Source organism: Chrysoperla carnea, chromosome 4 (genome assembly GCF_905475395.1).
Source record: "Chrysoperla carnea chromosome 4, inChrCarn1.1, whole genome shotgun sequence".
Lineage (NCBI taxonomy): Eukaryota > Metazoa > Arthropoda > Insecta > Neuroptera > Chrysopidae > Chrysoperla > Chrysoperla carnea.
The window spans coordinates 40,514,515-40,535,016 of record NC_058340.1 but is presented as its reverse complement, the minus strand read 5'-3'; the positions used below and the strand labels follow the sequence as shown (position 1 = coordinate 40,535,016).

Genomic DNA, 20,502 nt, shown 5'->3' with positions numbered 1-20,502 from the left:
GTGAGTGAAAGCGACTAATATGAATGAATTGTGTGTGAGTGGATAGAGAAGAACACGAAAATCTATGATGTACCGTGTGCTCCTGTAAAAAGCATTAAGAGGGTAGTTAATCAACTTGGAAAATCTCAAAATATTGGGGAATTTTGAGATTCTGTATTAGTCAGAATATATTGAAGGGAATGATAAAACAAATCGTCTCTAATATTATAGGTAGATAGATATCTCGGTAGATTATAGGTTTTACAATCTATTTGCCTTGCTTTTAAAAAATTTGAGAGTTAAGCCGATACAATTATGTGTTATATGCAATATATTTTTGGAAAAATACATGAAATAATTTAAACACCTTTTATGGGCTCTATCTATTAATCTGAGATGGTTTTCGGAAACGAGTCAAAGACTGCCTTATAAAGATCTCAATTTTTTATTGATAGTTCAGAATGTATCTATTCTGCACTAGTTTTAACCACTAAATCTCTGTTTTTAGTTTTTACCTCAAATATCGGAATATGACGAAATTAGAGATTTCTCTATTTTTGGAAATGAAGAATTTGAAGTTATACTAAAATAACTGTTAAGGAATTTCTTACGACATTCTGAGAAAAGTCAGGGAATTACATAAAAACTTTTCGGACGCCAACCTGATTTAAAAGGGTATTTTCTAGTTTTGAACCATTTTATTAGAGTCTAATAAATACATTTGAACGGTCTTAGTTATACTATATCTCAACAGAAAGTTTGTCATAAAAGCACCCGGTATATTACTTCTAACGATGTAACTACGTATAGTAGAGGGATCAAGGGTGGGGGTAGACAAACGACTAGACAACATATAATATATATATATATATATATATATATATAGAATAGTGAAAACACTTATCGAAACGGCTAGACTATATCTACTATTACTACTACTTTTGTAATAATACCGAACACAAAAGTCTGACTATAAATTATGTACTGTGTTTTAAATACAGTTATCATCACCCTCATCGATATGAGATCGTTTCCTTGCATTTGTTATTCTGTCGTAACTCTTTTACGAATTATTATTTTATTTTATTTGTTTAAAAGTAATGCTTATACAAAGAAAAATATTTACAAACAACTCCAATTTTATTCTTACAAATTAGCAATGAAGGACGTAAAAACAATAGGGGTTAATTAATGAATATCAGATCAACATTTATCGATGGTTTTATAAAGATGCTATCTCATTGAGACAATTAAAGTGAAAAAAAAATTTCATCCCCGTTCGCAATTCTATTTTCTGTGATTTTTTCTCATTTGATGGCTGTGATTTTTTCAAATTAAATTCTGCTTTTGTAATCTAAAAAAAAAAACTAATAGATTCTGTATTTAAAAAAATTTCGAAATTTTTTTTAGCTTGGATTGACTGTCTGAACTGCCGAAAAATTATTAAATATTACAATTTTTCATGGCCATAATGTCTTAGCTGTTCCTTGAACAACTCTAGTAAATATAAGGCATTTGGGTTTTTTGAAAATAATTTATTTAATTTTTATAACATCACAAATTTTAGTGCTTTGCTATCTATATAATAAATACGGCTTTAATATTTAAATCGAGTATTTTTATTTGCTATTTTTTTCTAAAATACATAAAATAATGATAAGGAAACACTTTTTCTGGGCTCTATATATATGATCCAATAATCTGAGTTATTTTTCAGAAACCAGTTAAATACTATTACTTAAAATGGACAAAAGTTGTCATAAATAAAATTATTTTTTAAAATTTGCAACTGATAGGGTTTTATTAAACCTACAACGAGAATCGGCCTTTAATCGAGTTAATGAATACTTTCTAGTAGAGATTAATTAAATGATGTAAGAAACTTATTTCAATCAGATTTGAATCAATTAATATTGAAAAAATAGCTTAAAATCATATGCAATTATACAGATAAATGTTAAATTCAATGTCAATAATGGTTTTATTTTATTTATTTACAGATGCTGTCGGTTGTAAGTGGTAATACGGGTGGTGCAGTCGCTATGGAGCGGCTGCGTGGCGGTGCTCCAGGACGAGGTGGTGCACCACGACATCATCACCATCATCAATTACAAGTAATGGTAGCTGCACAACGTGATCGTGCCGTACGATTGCATTCTGTTCATACAGACTTAGAATTAGATTTACCGCCAAGTATAGCGTTACCTGATGGTGAAGAACATCCATATGGTACATCGGCTAGATTAAAACTTCGTGATTCAGAACAGGTAAATATAAAAAAATTCTCATTACCAGCCAAAAATTACTTAAACTACGTCGTTTAAACAAATTAATAACAGGAGTGATTCTTGTGGAACACCCGAGATCAATTCAAAGAATTTAGATATATACTGAATCAGAATAGAAACTGAAAAGTGAATCGAATTCATTTCAAATTAATTCAATTTCAAAAGTTTAAAAATTTCTCAAAAACGTTTAAAATTGCGGCTTAAATTTATATTTGAAATAGATCTTCTTTACTTGTCTTCTATATCGTTTTAATTTACGATATTTCTAGTATTTCTTGCTTGAGACCTATAAAATTATAATAAATCTCAAATTACAAAATTATTATATAAGAATTTCTTTTGCATGTTCATTAAATTCTTAGAATTAAATAAGTATTAAATAGTTCAATATCAAATTTCTGATAGATAGATATAAAAAGAAGAAAAAATACAGTTCAAATTACTAATTTAATAAAACTTTTTTTTTTTCGTAAACTAATTTTTTATTGGTAAAAAATAGACTAATGATATAAATTATATTTGACATATAACAACACATAAAAAATTTACATAATTTTTTTTCGTTCAGTAGAAAAATAAATTCTCTGTCATTAAGTTCGTAAAATTATATAGAAGACAAGACTGAACTAAACTTCTCTAATTTTATATATAGGTACTTATTATTTAACATATTAATGCTTCATTAAATATGACGTTAAAATCAAATATTAGTAGAATTTTTCACTTCCTGATTAATGTTTACTCAAATGTTAATAATTTGATGACAATAATTTTGTTTTGTCCCCTTTCATATTACCTTTTCTTTTTTCAAGTAGGTACGTCTAAAAAATGAAGCAATTTTAATCATGTTACAATTCATAATGAATCTCTGAAAAATGAATTCAAATCGTTGTAAATATCGTTTATAATTTTAGAGAAAAAAATCAGATGTCAAATTGTTGTAAAATTGAAAATGATTATTGACGTTGCCCTATCTCGAGCTTGGTATATAGAATTGAATCTTAGTAATAATAATTTTTTATTCTTGTTTTAGGAGAGTGAAATATATCAAAAATGTGTTCGTCCACCCCCAAATCGCACCGTATACGAATCAGAATCCCCACCACCATATCGATCGAGTTCAGCGGGTTTATTAGGATCCTTGGGCGGTGGTGGTGGTAGCACAAGTAGTACGAATAGTAGTAATTGTTCTGGTAATAGCATTAACGAATGGTCCACAACGGCTACCGGTATTGGGGGTAGCAATGCACCATTAGTAGTTCGATGTCATTCATTATCAAGTGGCACTAGCACAACAAAGCGTAGTAGTGATTATCATCATTTACATCATCATCAGCACACGTCATCGTCATCGAGTACGACAGCCGCCACATCACATCACCATCCACATCAACAAATGTCAACGACAACATCATCGCCATCATTTAATTCAACAAAATCTGATTTCATACAAAGAACTGTGAAAATATTCACTGGCAAAAAGTTTAATAATAGTAATAATAATAGTAATAGCCAATTAATATCGTCAACATCAACTACATTAAATTCTAATCCTCCAAGTGTAAATGTACCGTGTGTAGTGGTGCCAACGACATCTAGGTTACGGCCGCAACAACAACAAACTAATAACAGTCAATTATCAACAACGTCGCCACCTACATTATCCACATCGTCTACGCAACAACCATCAGTAGTGACATCTAGTAGTAATTTAAATAATTCAAATAGTGTAACATCAACTGCAATCAATAATCATCGATCATTAAAATTAGATCAAACGAATAATAAAACTAATCATAATGTCTGACCGAAAATCAAAAGTTTTAGGAGTAATAATTATTCAATACATTTTAATCCTTTGAGATAATTCCAATATTTCTATTTGATAATAAACAATTGTTATTATTTTATTCTTTCTCTCTCTCTATTTCTTTTTTTTTAAATTTTATTTCTTCTGACTCTTGTTCTTTTTTAAAAGAGCTTTTAGTGAAATCTCATGTGTTCAAAAAAACAAAAATCAATTTTTACTTCATTTGAAAACATTTTTTTTTTCAAGTCAATGTATCAAAAAATTGTAGACATTTTAAGAAGCATTAATTTTTTGTACTTAATGTCTATAAATAAATTTTAATCTAAAATTATTAAGTTTTTAAATGTGCCATTTTTTATTAAGGTTATTCGTACGGGTAACATGATTAGTACAAATTTTTTTAAAAATAATTTCAAATAATTATATTTTCAATACTTAATTTTATAAAATTGGAATTGATAAGTTTTATAATTTCCAATTCAATGCAAATAGTTGATTAATCGTATTGTAACAGTTTAATTTAGAAAACGCATATTCTCATTGTATTTCATTCCTCTTTTTCACATTGCTATAAACTCGGAGAGTTTTCATAAAAATAATAATAAATAGTTGCACAATTTTTCAAATTATATTATTATTTTTGTTATGTCTTTCAAAAAAGATGATTACACTCTTAAAACATTTTTAATTAGCACCGTCATGTGTGTTATTCCATGTAGTAACTTTTTACAAATTTTTTTGTGTAATTTTTAATTCATGAAAAGTATATGTAACTTTATAGCATCCGCAGTGCCTAAATTTTAATAAATTAAAAGTGTAATATCACACAAGCTATTTGTTTGCAATAGTTTATTTCAAAATTTCATTACTTAATGCACTAAAGGATCTATACTATTACCCATTTTTTATGGATAAGAAATAATACCCACATACTTAACCCAATTGCATATTGATAAAAATGATACAAAGGTATGCTAAGATTGAAATACAATGTTAAGTAGCATAATATGATTTAATTATCTGTAATCTGAAATAAATTTTGGAAGAATTATAATTGAGAATTTTATTGTATTTAATTTTTTTAAACCTATTTTAAATATTCCACTTAATACAATTGTGTAGAATTTATTTACGAAACTATCGACTGAAAAATTATATTTTTTTACATGAATTATCTTGTTCGAATAACCTTAATGATAACAAAAAGTTTAAAGTTTTAAATTAAAATTTTATTTATTAAATATTAATAATGTTATTCGGTATTATGACCACTCGAAACATTTTTTTTAATTTCATTGACTTTTAAAAAAATAGAATCATGTAAATTTTGTAGTGTCAAAATAAATGTACCTTATTTCTCAAAACTATTTTAAGTTCATTATTCGAACTAAAATCAAGCAGTCAGTATTGTTCAAATTTTTGAGCTTTAGCGGGAAAAAATGTATAAAAAAAATAATAAAAAAATTTTTAACTAAATTTTTGTTGCCAAACGCATATAAGAAATCAATTTTTATTTATATTAGAAGCCTAAAAGACAGAATTATAATAAAAAATGCTGTGAGACAATTTATTTTTCATTCTTTATTGAGTATTGAAATACTTTGATTTTTCAATGGCCTTCTAATAATCGCTTCAATAAAAAAAAAGTAATAACTAGTAAATTAAATGTCATTATTTAGCTTAAATATTAAAAAAATTATATAGGTAGTAACTTGGAATAAAAGTTACCTACAAAAAAAATATTAATTGTTAAAGAAATTTAATCAAAAAAAGTAGATTTGTAATTAGAAAAAAAAAACTACTTATAAATGTTTTATGAAGGTCTTTACTATTAAAAAGTTCGACAGATGAGATTTAAATATGTACTCCGCCGGCTTTAGATGATATATCGTTGATTTTGAGAAAGTAAAAAAAAAACAGCAATTTCAATTAGTAGCTTTTGAAAAGCCACAACTTGGCCTAGTGGTGTTATTATTCTTTTAATTTCTTTAATTTAGAACTAAAACCGACGGAGAATATGCCCGAGATAAATAATATAGTCACTATTAAATAAAAACTACACATGCGATTTCAAGACTGATATGAAACAAAAAAAAATAACGGCCATTATTTATTTAAATAATGGAAAATTTATAAACAAATAGTAAAAAAAAATATATTTAAATACACAATTTATTTAAAAATATATTAATTATATGGACAATTAGATGAATTTTAAATGAATTAATTTTACAATTATTTAATTATAAAAAAAATCTTGTGTCTTTCATAAGAACTGTGTGCGTTACGTATTTGGTTAAAAGACAGAAGATAAGATGCCCGCCCGGTAAATATAAAAAAAAAACGTTTAAATGTGATTGTGTAGAAAACTTGAGAGTTTAAGTGTGATGGAGAGCAAAACATTGAAGAAACTTTGTGTGAATTGTTTTACTATTATTTTCAAAAACAAATTGTGCTATGTAATTTTTTTGATGTATGGAAAAAATGAACTTATTTATGGCCCGAAATTTTTATTAAAAGTCTTTGTATTTAAAATATTTTTTCAATTTTTATTTTCATTTTCTTTTTATTTTGTTTAGTAAATTATTAATTTCGACATAAATATTTAGACATTTAATAAAAATTAGGAAAGAACGAAAATTTTCACTAATAAATCGTCATATTTTGAAAGAGATGTTTTTTGTTAGGATTCTGTGAGATTAAAAAAATGATGAGTAAGAAATATGAAAAGACCATTTTAATATAATCAAATAGGTTAGTGTGCTCGAAAATTTCGATGTTTCACACTAATCTTAAATAAATTATCAAATTTTTAATAGCCAAATAATATCCATAAAATGCGTTGAAACTTAGTTAAATTTGAATCTCTTTAAAAAGTTTAAAAAAACATCACAAAATGTTTATAAAGCGTTTGAAACTTTTTTGCATTATTTTTGATCTCATTGATGGTACGTTTTCATTGAGATAATTTTAACGTAATAGGAGAAAGTGAGATATCAGTTCTGTATTTTAAACAGAATGAATTCGCGTTAAATATACAATTTCCGCGTTTTTGTTTCGTTGTGGTATAAAAATAAATCTACTTTTTATTTTTATTCTCGAGAAGATATCTACATTCTCCACGAATATATACATTTTAAGAATTATCCTTTAAATAAAGTATAGTCCTAAATAATTTTACATAACAAGAAACCTACGTTAAATATTTTTCTACTTCAAATAAAACAATTATATTTTTAATAATTTTTCTAGAAATATTTAAAACTGTAAATGTTGTAGAGATTTCAGTTTAAAAGTGAAATTATTAAACGTTGATTTTTTTTGGATTAGAAAAATATTAAAGTAGGCTTTTTTGAGAGTGAGATTATATTTAAATGGAAAAATTGTGGAGTAGAAAAATAAAAAGTAAAATTATTTCTACGCTAAAAGTGTACAATGAAGATGTATCAAGATATTTTTTTCTAAAGTTAACTAAAATACTCCGCCCATATTAAAAAAGGATAACCGATTTAAAAAGGATAAAATATAATGAAACGCTTATAAACAATTTGTTTGATAAATTATTTAAATAAAAATCACAGAAACCATTGAACTTATTTCATAAATTTTATGTATATCAAAGTCTTCATAAATTTGAAAAAAAGAACAAAAAAAAAACAAATGTGATTAAATTATTAATAAATTATATACTAAAAGCAAAACACTAAATAATTAAACAAATTAATTAATTATTAAAAGTAAAAAATTTATTATCATGTGAAAAAAAAAATTAAATGTTTTTGTATTAGCAAAAATTTTATTTGATTAACCTTTCTTGTAACGATATAATGTTAAAAAAAAAAAAAAAAATTGACAAAAAGGTTAATTCAAAAAAATCGTAAAAAAGAATATAAACTTCTCTTTTTTTAAAGAAAAAAGTATAATTATTTTCTGTTGTTTCCTATGAGAAAGGGACATGTGTAATGTAGAATAAATGTGATTTCTAAATATGAGCGATTTAAATAAAAATCACTTAAATAATATAATTCATTTTTTGTTTTACTTTTGATCCGATACCTTTTTCCGTAACCTTTGTTTACAGTGAACACAAATCGTGAAATTGAGAATATGGGCAAATCAAGGAATATCGTTAACAGGTAAAAATTATAAACTGATGGAAATAAATGTATGAAGAATCAACAAATTTTGGAAACAATACAATCAACAATTATAAAATCAATCTGTTTAGATTATTAGATTTTAATGCTAAGAATTTAATACTCCTCTCTCTTTAATCACTAAAATAATCAACTGATTGTAACGAGAATGGTTTACATTTTGCTATTCGTGGCGCTGATATAATTTGATCAGCGTTCAAAAAATTTTTTTTTTGTCTTTGATTTTGGAAAGCACACTTAAAACAAAAATAAATGGACTTTATTTAACGACTAGATGAGTATAGGTTTCGAATAACGTTTGTAATAATTTCAAACTTATTAAATGGATGCGACTTCTAATAGAATTTGTGGCGCTATCATGGAAAATACGCAATTACTTAATCGTCAAATGAATATGATTTTTGTAATTTTGGGTTAAAATTACTCTACATGACGTCTTTTCTTAAAAATGGTACCCTGACGAAAATAAATAAAATCGAGAAAAAAATTTCCCACATAAAGATCTATTTCTTAAGCTTTTTAGGATTTCCTTAAGAAGTATGTGTCTAGTTGTTAAATGAATGTGAATTGAATTATCTTTCATAATTTTTGGGTTCTAACTGCGCTAAAAAATAAGAAGCCTAGACAAATTTTTTTTTGGATGGCTTGCAATTTTGGAGTTAATTGATTAAATCCCTAACAAATCTAGAGCAAGTAGAATCTTTAAATCCAAGTAAAATAAAAATTTTCATTTCGATTTGTAAAAATACAGATTAAGATTAAAAATTAAGAATAATTACCATGGAAAACTAGAAATAAATGAATACTGATATTTTATAAAAATAAAAACCTGAAGAAAATTGATTTTAAGATATTTTATTTTTATTTCTACAACGATGCGACGCGACACCCGAAGCATATTTAGAAACACAAATTCATACGACTAAGGTAATACAGGAGTTGCTTTTTCGTAAGTTCTTACGGAAAAGTATAGATGGACGCAAATAAAACATAATAATTTCTAAAATTGCCGAATATATTATTACAATATCATAAACATTGTACGCCAAGTTATGAACTAGCAAAATTAAGATTTACGTACGAAATTACATGGATTAAAGAAATTCGCAGCACAGGAGCTGCGTTAGCTAAGCGAATTCTCATAGAATTGAAAAAATAACTCATTTTTCTAAAATCGAAAATTGCATTTTCAATTTTTCAAGAATTTTTATTTCGTAAACTACGTGCCCAGAGAAAAAATCACAAAAGAACTTTTTTTGTTTAAAACTTGCTCAAAAGACACAAATATTTTTTGTTTTTAAAAAAATTCAAAATTTTATACTTTGCGGACATGCACAATTCCTGTAGGTTGAGTAGCTAAAAACGATTTGGTTGTTTTTAAAATAGTGGCTCGATGGTTCGATAGTTTTGTAGCGCAATTTTTACGAGGACATTCAATTTTTGATAATAGCTGGTAAAGAACGTATCCATAAGCAAGCAACAAGTCAACCCTGGCATCAAATTTACCATCTAGCGTCTAAAGTGCACAATTAGCTAACGGCTAAAATTTAGAATATCTTAATTATTATACTGCCCTGCAAAGAACATTTTTCATTGGAACCCTTAAACTCCATTTCCTCCCCTAAAATTTTCAGAAGTGATTTAGACTTAGCCCAATTTCATATTAAAAAAATCAAGTCTTTTATTCAAAATTGCCCTGGCGCTCGCACATCCTTAAAAAATGATTTATCTAGATCGCGAAGGTCTAATTCCTCGTGACTTGTTTCTCCGTTTCTTTTGTTGCAGGCTATAAATATAAAGCTCCTACCTAAAACAGTTTAAACCTTATCAACCACATATTCACCATATTCACCACAGATGTAAGTTTATTTAGTTCGTTAAAAAAGAAGATGTATAAAACATTAAAAATTCTTCAAATGTTTACTTACAATACGTAAACAAATAATCCAAGTTTTGAACACATCAAACAAAGTTATTCAGTTGATATAGAATATTTTCTAACTAAATAAAAATAATCTCTGAATGTTTGAAGTTGTTTAGTATGTATTTATTAACCAAGCTTAGAATAACAATTGACATCAGACTATATATTTCACAGCTATAGATTTTAAAGTAATTTTGTTAATGTTAATGTTAACGAGAACAGATCTAACAAATTTTCGTCCTGTACTGGACAAATAGCAAAGAGTAATCTTACGCGTTACGCAGTTTCTTTGTTTTAAGAATTCTGTTTGATCGTAGATTTAATTCTATATTTAAAATGTTGGTGGTCACATTATTTTGAATGAAAGTTGTGATATCGTAGAAGTGTCTAAGAGCGGCTTAGAATTTTATCAAACAAAAACGATTTGCCCTTTAAGTCCTTAAAACAGAAGATGAATTTTGTATATGCATGCCACGGCAGAGTGAAGTCTGAGCCTGTTTGAAGTAGTCACTGATAACTTGCATTGGTAGACGTAGAATAATACCTACAAACTCAATCCAATTTTGAACTGATGATGAAATTTAGAAAAAATTTCTTCAAATGTTCATCGATCCTACCGAACTGATGTCAAAAATGACCATCGTTAAAATTTATGCATATGTATGCATACACATATGTATCTATACGTTTATGTGTCTGTAAACTCGCTAGCGATCGCAATTTCAGTCCGATTTGAATAAAATTTGGTATCTAGAAGGGTTTTGGTATTTGAAAAGTCAAGTTAGTTTATGACAAAAATCGACATTTAAACAAGGGAAGGGGAAGTCCAGGTTTTCTTTTCTCTTAAGCCGTAAATCGCTGATTTATCTCAAAGGCCCGAAATGATGCAAGCCGACGTCACGGCCGTGGTCACTCAGTTCATACGAAATTTCCAGTATTGTAATATTATGATGGTATTTGCAATTTCTATGCTAAAACTGGTAAAACCTACTTTTCGATAGAATTTAACGATTTTTTTACAGATAGATTAGGGCTTACTATTAAATTCCAATTTACTTAAAAATGAATATCTCAAAAACAAAACGACGTGGTGCTATTTTTTTTTTATTCGTCTGAGTTTGTGGGTCAAAATTCAAAAATGTATTATGATACACTTTAATCATGAACAACCTGCATAAAATGATACAAATTAGCCATAACTATCTTAAACCAAAATATTTTACATTAAAACATTTAAAATAAGGTTCCTGTACGAAGAAGGATGATGTGTGCGCGTGTATCTATTTTGAATAACCATTGAACAAAATTTGAAATAATAAATCTTTGAAGAATTTGTGTCACCTGGCTTAAGAAACATCATCATCATCATTTCGTTCGCCCATTGATAATTTTTTTGTAAATTTGTAAAATATATACAACATTTAATTTTAATGTGTAAAATTTTCAAACGCAATATTATTGCTATTTAGGTCACATTTATATTAAATGTTTAAAAATATATTTTCATAAATTCAAAGAAGTTTATCCGCTGCTGTATATAATATTCGTACACGAAAAGTCCGAATTGGTGAAGGAAGATATATATTAATTGAATTTGTGTGAAAATCGGTTTAATTAATTGAATAGTAGAAAAATTCGTAGCACAGGAGCTTCGTTACCCACGCTCTTAAACTTTGTCAAAAGATTTGTGAAAATTTGTACATGAACTGTCTTCGCAATTGCTCGCTTCGTAATAAAATAATTTAAAAATTAAAAAAAATTTGTTACCCACCCGCCTCTCTGGGTCACTTCGATTCTAAATACAGGCAAGTACTTTAAAGATGACAATGTTTCATATAATCTTTATTCCCTATTTACCCCATTGAAAAATGAATTTTTCCAAAATAATCATACAATAAACTTTTGTTTTTAACCATGAGCTCGTATATCACTTTTTTCATCTCTAACTCCAAAATTGACCTAGTTTCATGTAAGCTTCAATCCTTATTTGAACACTCTAGGGGAAGAATTTCTGAAAATCCCTTCTTAGTGCGCATTTACGTCATATAGACAACGCTTGTGCAAAATTTCAATCGGTCAGTCAGTCAATCAGTTTTTTATATATTAAAAATATTGCAAAAAATGGAGATTTTTTTTTATCTCTTATTTCGATAAAACTCAATATATAAGGTAATTTTGACCCAAGAAGTACAAAAATCGGGTGCATTCGATAACTGGTTGAATAGTTTTTGAGATACGGACTAAAATCGATCTAAATATTGCGATATCTCAGAAACTCTGCATCCAATCATTAAATTAACCTGATTTTTATACTTTTTAGATCAAAATTACAAAATTACGTTTCTTAAGGAACGTGTGTACAAAATTTCAGGATTCTAGACCAAGCGGTTTCAGCTGTACTTTGATCGATCAGTCAGCTTCCATTCTTATATATATATAGATAAGAGCGCGGCAAAGTTTCGCTACGATTCAAACCAATTCAGCTAATAAAGCACGGACTTCTACAGTAAAATATTAAACACGTCACAAAAGTTGTTTAAGTAGTAGTTTTTGCTTATTTAATTAATATACTCAAACGTAACATTACATGGCATTTTTAACGGGAAATGTATCCAGATATTTCGTGAAAATAAATAAATTATAATTATTCTTAAAAAATTTCACATATGGTTTAGTTCTACTGGAGTTTTAATTGTTGACTCACTTAGAAATACAATCTTTTACACCGTGTTAAAAATAAGTATGCAGAATTACGACTTCAACTTATTTTTGGGCAGACAAAATAAAAAATTAGCTTACTTAATATTATTTTGGAAATGCTTTTTAATTTCTGATTGATGAAAAAAACATTGCAATTATTGAAAATTGTTAAATACTTTGTTTCTTAACAAAAAAGTATTAGTATTAATATTTTCATGAAATGTGATAAAACTAAATGGTATTTTCATGAAACGTAATAACACCACTAATCAAAAAATAAGAATTTGGATTTCAAAATTGTTATTCAAGGTTTTGTCATGATTTTGACAAAATTTTTTGGTTTCTATATAGGAATAAAGTAAACTTTTAAAGGTAATTTCACTGATATCCGTAAATTAAACAAATATTTTTTTGTTATTTACGACGTGACGTCTTTCTTCGTGTTAATTTTATGATAGCTTGGAGGTTGGTAAAGAAATATTGTTTTGGCATAAAAGCAAACCAAAACAAGTGAAAACAAACAATTAACTGAGTTAATTTTTGAAATACCATGTATATACTGCGTTGATTACACATACATACATGTCACACATACATAACTGATATTTCCATATAATACATACTATACAATTTGCGCCTAATTTGCGCTCTCACGGGTAAACAGTGATGTTTACAAAAAATTGTTTCTTTTTTTTATAAGGAACAATTTTTACATTTAAACTTTTGTTCTATCTCTAACAGTTTACAAGAAGGATCCTAAGGACCATAGGCCCAATTGACCTATGTTGCTCATTTACGAACTCGGCCGTTTTTGAGTTATCGTGCTCACAGACCCACAAGCGGATAACCGGAAATGGAGGACTAATTAGGTGATTTTATGAACACCTATACTAAAATTTAGCATCAATATTTTTAAGCGTTACAAACTTGGGACTAAACTTAGTATACCTCGACATGTATTATATTTATACATGGTATACAAAAAAAAAAAATAATAATAATAATAATTCGTGGCCATTTACTAGAAGAAGAAGTTTCCGAATATACACACTTAAGCAATCTTCTCGTATTCACGCACTCAAGGTATGCTTCCTCTATTTATAGACGTTTGTTTAGGATCATAAAATACCGTTAACAATTATGACTTTTCATAAAAATTCTAATTTATTCAATAATAAAAAAATATTGTTTCATTAATAAAATAATTTTTTTCTAAATCTTTTTTACAGTTCATTGAGCTGATGATGGCTTAAATAAATTGAAAAACGTTAAATGTGTATTAAAGCTAATGTAAGTGATAATACCACTTATATAATAATTGTTTGTTAAATTTTTCAAAAAATTAATTTTTTTTTGGCACTAAATTAGAATACTATTTTTTATATTTTATACAAGACTTTTACAAATTAGTTTACACAAATCAAACACCACCTCTGTTATTAAAAATAAAAATATTTAAAAATAGATCAAAATATAATAAAATAAAAAAATTATAAAAATATTATTCTTATTTTAAACGCCAAACACACCTTTTTTCTCTTAATTATGTTACATTTTTTATTAGAATGTCCCAGGAGGAATGCCTTTTTGGTGAAGTTTACAGCCTACTAGTCATGATGAATTTTAATAAACGAGATGGCATTGGAAGAAAAATCTTTATTGTGGAGTATTGAATCTATTTTTTGAATAGTACTATTAGATTTCTAGAATATGTATCTGTAAAAAGTACGGCTAGCTAACTTTGACTAATTAACCGATGTGTGGAAATTGCGACAGAATTCTCTTGGGAATTTCTAAAGTCAAGATTCTCATTTAGGGTTTCCAATTAACTAGGAGTCAGATTCTGTATTCTCTATTCTAAAAAGACTATTATATAAAATACAATTTTTTGTAGTTCGCATAATACGCTCTACCAATCTGCTTTTGGTGCACTTGGTCTGGTAGTGCACTTAACTTTTTAACTTAGATTAGCTAGTTTTGTATATACTCTGCCACAAAAGTTTTTTGTCTTAAACAAAAGTTTCCAGGGACGAAAAAATCTATTGAGTGAGCATATTGAGGAGTCTTCCATGGCGACATTTAAATCACCATGGAAGACTCCATGTAGGTTAATTGCAAAATTTCAAATTCGAATCCCTTTCTTGTTGCCAATTTGTGTTAAAGATATTTAAAAAGGCATATTTATTTTTAATTGTTTTTTGTGAACCGAATAGATACGGCAGAAATTGAATACAAAGTTTCACCTAGAAATAAATGAAATATAGATGGATATTACGTTAAGTTAGTTATTTGAAACTGAGGTCATTCCTAAGTAAGTTTCAACAAAGAATTTGAGGGTGATCTTTTTTTAGAAAAATGCTACTCTGAAAAATTTGTGAACCTTGTTACTTTTGTGACACTCGATATATACCAAAAGTCAACTTTTTGCATTCTCAATTGAATCGGAAAAAATACTATGCAAGAGACGGTCAGAGAGATACCATTGCAAAGGCTCCAATTTCCCAAGGAACAAAATTAAATACCTTTAATGAATATCAGAAACTTTAAAAACTACCAAGAAAAAAATCCATAATGGATAAAAATAACTTTTAGTTATAGATCCTTACCCTTTCCGTGCAAATGGATTAGTTCATTGACCATATGTATTATATAAAAACAATAATTGTATATACAAAAATCGATTTCGAAGAATAGAAATGAAGCAAAAAGTACCGAAGGTATTATTAGACTATTGTTTATTTCAATCATCGAAGTATTTTATTCGAGGAATATATATTATATATTGTAACAAACTTATTTACTGTAAATACTAATAATATTATATTATTTAATATTTTTCTTATGTTACATTCATTCCAATTTACAAAACCTTTATCGTAGGGTAGGCTTAGGTATAGTAAATCGAACGCGAAAGCGTCACTTCGTATGTCTAATTCTTTAACATTTATGGCGAGTCTGTTTCTTTTTGGCCAACCCACGATGGCGGCTATAGCAACATGAATCTTAAAAAATAGTGTTAATAAGTGAAATTTACTACAAAATTTTAAAAACCGTTAAATAAAAAGTCTCCGTTAAATTACCTTTCAAACGAAACCAAAAAAATTAAAATCGCTTCATCCATTTAGGCGTTACAATGCCACAGACAGACACACATACAGACACATACACACCAATCGCGGTCAATATTATAACACCCCTTTTTTAGATTGGGGGCTATACTTATCATGTTATACTCATGAGCGATAGAGCTCCATTACCAACGTCATATTTTCCCTCTTAAGATGCTTGTTATTACTTAACGTTTTCTATTGAAATGGAATGATTGTCTTTTCATGTTTTTGCACACACGAAATATTTACATAAAAGGGTGGGAAAGAGGGTCGGAAACTTGAACCTTAAAGCGTCTTCTTCCAAGAGACATACCGATTTTCAACCTCCTAGTTCAAGTTTTACGGGCTGAAGAGTTGAACAAAACTTTACAAACGCCGAAAAAAACTTTGTCTCCTGGAAATCTATTTCAAATTTTGATAACAAACCTCCGCTTTCGTAATAAAAATTTGCTTTGTATATTACCCTACATACCGAATTTCAGCTCATTTGAACTAAAGGGGATTGTTACAGAAGATTAAACGTTAGAGAATTGTTGCATGATTGTTGCACATTTGCTTTCAACGGGATGAGAGCAAAACCATGTTCTTAAAATATCTGAGATGAAGTTGCCACTAAACAGTTAACTAAACAGATGAGAACGTATAAATAAAATCCAACAACACTTTTGCTCGGTGTTATAAATCTCGTGCAAAGCCCAAATTGTATTTGGAATAAAAATGGTCTTATTATATTAAATGAATCACACAATGGCAATATTGCTGATGATATTCAGACAATAAACATTTATTAAAAAATATCGGTACCATTCCGAAACTATTAAGATATTCATAGCGAAGTATCATTTTTTAAATTCTACGTTTAAAATAAAAATTTGGCACAAGGGCGGATGATTTACAGAAAAGCCGTATGTAGGACAGAAAAGAGAAAAAGCTTTTGCTAGGCAACGAAACTCGCAGTTTTAAGTATAGCTTAGAGTCAATAATCGATAGATACTTTAGATTTGTGGATATTATTCCGATATGGATACCAGTCCGATATCATTCTAGAGCACATTCCATAAAAGTGTCGTAATAATTGTGCTCAACGCTTCATGCTCAATAAACGGAATAATGTTTATGAATTGAGTGTGTGTTTTAATATTAAGTTCGAAAATATATATTTATATTCGTATATGTCAAATACATTTAGAACATACTTAAGTGCTTTTTGCAATAATTGACACATGTTGTGCACGACAGTCGGTCTTGTCAGTAGTTGGCCGTCCCCGTCCGTCCATCGTCATAACTATCATCTTCACTCTACGAGATGATACTTATTGCTACGCTATTGCTACCGCTTACCACCTACGATGTCAATAACGATAATAATCATCACTATCAACAATAACAACAACAAAACACTAAACAAATGTGGGAAAGTTGTCAAGGTCGTCTGTTTGATTGATTTTTGCTCATAATTGGATATAAAAACTTGTTTTCCATATGATTGTACCAGATTATAATTCGAGAGATACCATAAAGGCCGCAGTCATAATTATAATATTTTGACGAAACTTTCTTCAAATTTCGCCGCAAATTAGTTCATGATAAATTTTACGGCGGGGATGGTTGTTTCTGGAATTTTTCGTTATTTCACGTTATTTGACGTTTAGCACAGCATTTCACGTTGACAACACAAATGGTCCGTATTTGGCTTTTCAAAGTGTTTCCAAAACTAAAATTTCGTGTTTTCAAATTTGAACTGCAATGAACATTCACAATAATTACCAGGATGATTACACATTTCCGTTTTACTTATAAAAAGTATCAGAATGTAAAACACATGCTAAGTCTTTGTAGTGCCCCAAAATTGGAGTATCACGATTGGCGTATGTCTCGTCACTTCCCAGCTCTCCCCATAAGGAGATGGACTTACTTGAGCCAGCCCTTCTTTGACGACCTCTTCGAACTAAAGTACGTCGATGTCAAAGCTCTTCTGCTGTTCTTAAACAGCTCCAAATGGTTCACGAAGTAGTGGCAGGGGATGGGCCAACCCTCTTTCGGTATCACAACGGACCCTATGGTCTAAGTGTGTCCCACCCCAGGACAGCCACTCTAACCTAACGCCTAACTCTTGAGCCTACCTAGATTAATTTCTCCTATGAATGGAAAACCGTAGCACGGCTGTTGTTAAGATCATTATAATATTGTCGTGTATTTATTTATTTAATCATTTTCTTACTATCCATTAACTATTAGGTATGTCTAATGTTTGTGTGTATTTAATAAAAGACCACCCTGTAGTTTGTTAATGTATTGTTCTAGTATACAAGTTTGTTTTATATGTTTCGGAAAGCCATGAATACTGTTACACAAAATGCATTATAATGTATTTGATTATGAAAATGATGCGGGGGCTCTATATCGGGATCCAATAGAATTCGTTGTGAGAAAACTGACGTTTGCTCTATTTTGATCTGGAAGTCCAAGCGTATGGTTTTCGTTGCGTCTACCTGATCACACTGAGCTCCAAGCAGTAAAATAGTAATTTACATTTGAATAAATAAGACTGAATTTTCTTTCGTGCAGAGGTATTGCTTTTTTTATTGATAATAAAACTGAAGGGCTACATTTCTTCAAAGGTTACATGGAAGGTTTTCGATTAATGAGCAATAAACAATTGGCAATGTAAACTTTACAAGATTGTTGAATCAAAGCTATCACATTGGCAAGTTTACTAGGCGTTCAAATGTGCCCTTCGTAATTCGCAGACTGCTTGCAACGGATTTGCTATATTGCAAGACAGATATATAGAACAGAGTATAATTGAAGTAGGTCTGAGCAGATGATCATTATCTAATGGGCTTCTATCTGCCACAAATTGTATGAATCATTTCATGATCTTGGTTCAGTGGAAACACATTAACGTTGCAGTCTAATTTGCAGGAGTTGTCACAAGCAATCTGCAGAAAAAAGGGACGGATCGAGCCTAATTTGCAGGAGGGATGACTCACTTCCACTGTAAGTGCCAACATCTTATTATATGAATTGTTTCAGGGATCAATAGTTAGAGAAGTTTTAACTCGAATATGTATGCCAGTGTTCTTTTAAGAATAAATTTAATTTCGTGAATATAAAAAATAATTCCTGGGTCCTTTGTTAACTCGCTTTCTTTTGTTATATTTCAGTATACATTGAGTGTTCAATCAGTTAACTATGTTCACTAATAAATTCTTTGTTTTTTTTTTTATAGAAAATTCATTGACCAATTTATACAGTGGACATGCGCATAGTCAATCACTTGATTGTGTGTAAAGAAAAGTCATTGGCAAACAAACACATTTAACATCTTTAATTAGTACTATTATAAATATTCATAATTTTCATTCGTTATTAATAAAATATCATGCTAACGCAACTACTAAACTATTTTTAAATTAACACATAAAAATTAACAAAAAATAAATGTGTGTTCACAATCGTATTTGTATATACCGGGTGTCCGATTATAATCTGTCACACTGAATATATGCATAAGGGGAAACCTTCTATAACGAAGCTCCATTCCGCATGTTACACATTCGGTTGATGATGACTAGACAGAATAGGATACCGTTGTATAACGCGTTCGAAGTCAGGTGAACTAGCTAATCAGCCATCTTATGCTATTGTTATGAGTATCGTTAAATTTACTGTGGTGTTTAATGTTGCGGTTTGTATTTTTTTCAATTCCAATGAAAATAATTCGTCATTGATTTGGGACAATTATTTTTCACTATTTACAAATTTATTTCGTTTCCACCGGGTGCCTGAGGCACCTCTAATACTATTTTTTAACTGGTATATTATGGAAGAGCAAATACATTTGATTAAATAAATCCTGATTAAACAGCTATCAAATTAAAAATATTACATTGAAATGGCAACTGAGATGAAATGATTGAAAGACTCACCATCGCGTTAAACATCATACTCTATAATCATATATATATCGTTAAACATCAGACTCGTCGCAAATTAATTCGAAGTTAAGCTTCTCCTTCAAATACTCATTTTTACTAGATTTGTCGTTCAGTTTGCTCAAGTATACTACGTATATATGAAATTATGGATTTGCGACTGTTGTTAGTATCATCACTTGTACACTTTCGCTTTTTCTCCTCATTCATTGTGGGCGCCAAGTTTAAGTTTTTAGATTTCAATAGAAATATCTGCTTTAAGCGTACAAAACAGTCATCTGGTGCTCAGCTAATCTTAATTTGTCTCTTTTTATCTATTCATTAGCATGATACCCACCCGCTTTGCTGGAAAATTTTAATTTCAATCGTAGAGATCACCCTGTTATAGCCTTCACATTCATTGCGCTAACTTATCCCCCAGAATATTTAGTCTTTGTTTTTAAAATAGAAATTTTCCTGCAGAACGGGCGATTAAATAATTTTTTTAACCGTCTAACAAAAGGTGCTGGTGACTGTTATCTTTACAAATAATAGATTTTGTGTTATTCTAGTGTATGAGCTATATTATTGCAAAGTTTTATTGAAATCCATTTAGC

At 28.7% G+C, this 20,502-nt stretch overlaps 1 protein-coding gene across 1 annotated transcript in view; it reads left to right on the top strand.

Annotated features, from left to right (window-relative positions):
• Positions 1 to 4,185, top strand: part of LOC123298719 (serine-rich adhesin for platelets-like) — a 209,679-nt gene extending 205,494 nt beyond the window's left edge. Inside the window, exons 4-5 of the mRNA XM_044880812.1 lie at positions 1,980 to 2,246; positions 3,301 to 4,185. Of these exons, the coding sequence (XP_044736747.1) occupies positions 1,980 to 2,246; positions 3,301 to 4,074 (1,041 nt within the window). The 3' untranslated portion in view covers positions 4,075 to 4,185. The remainder of the gene's footprint in view (positions 1 to 1,979; positions 2,247 to 3,300) is intronic.
• Positions 4,186 to 20,502: the final 16,317 nt, after the last annotated feature.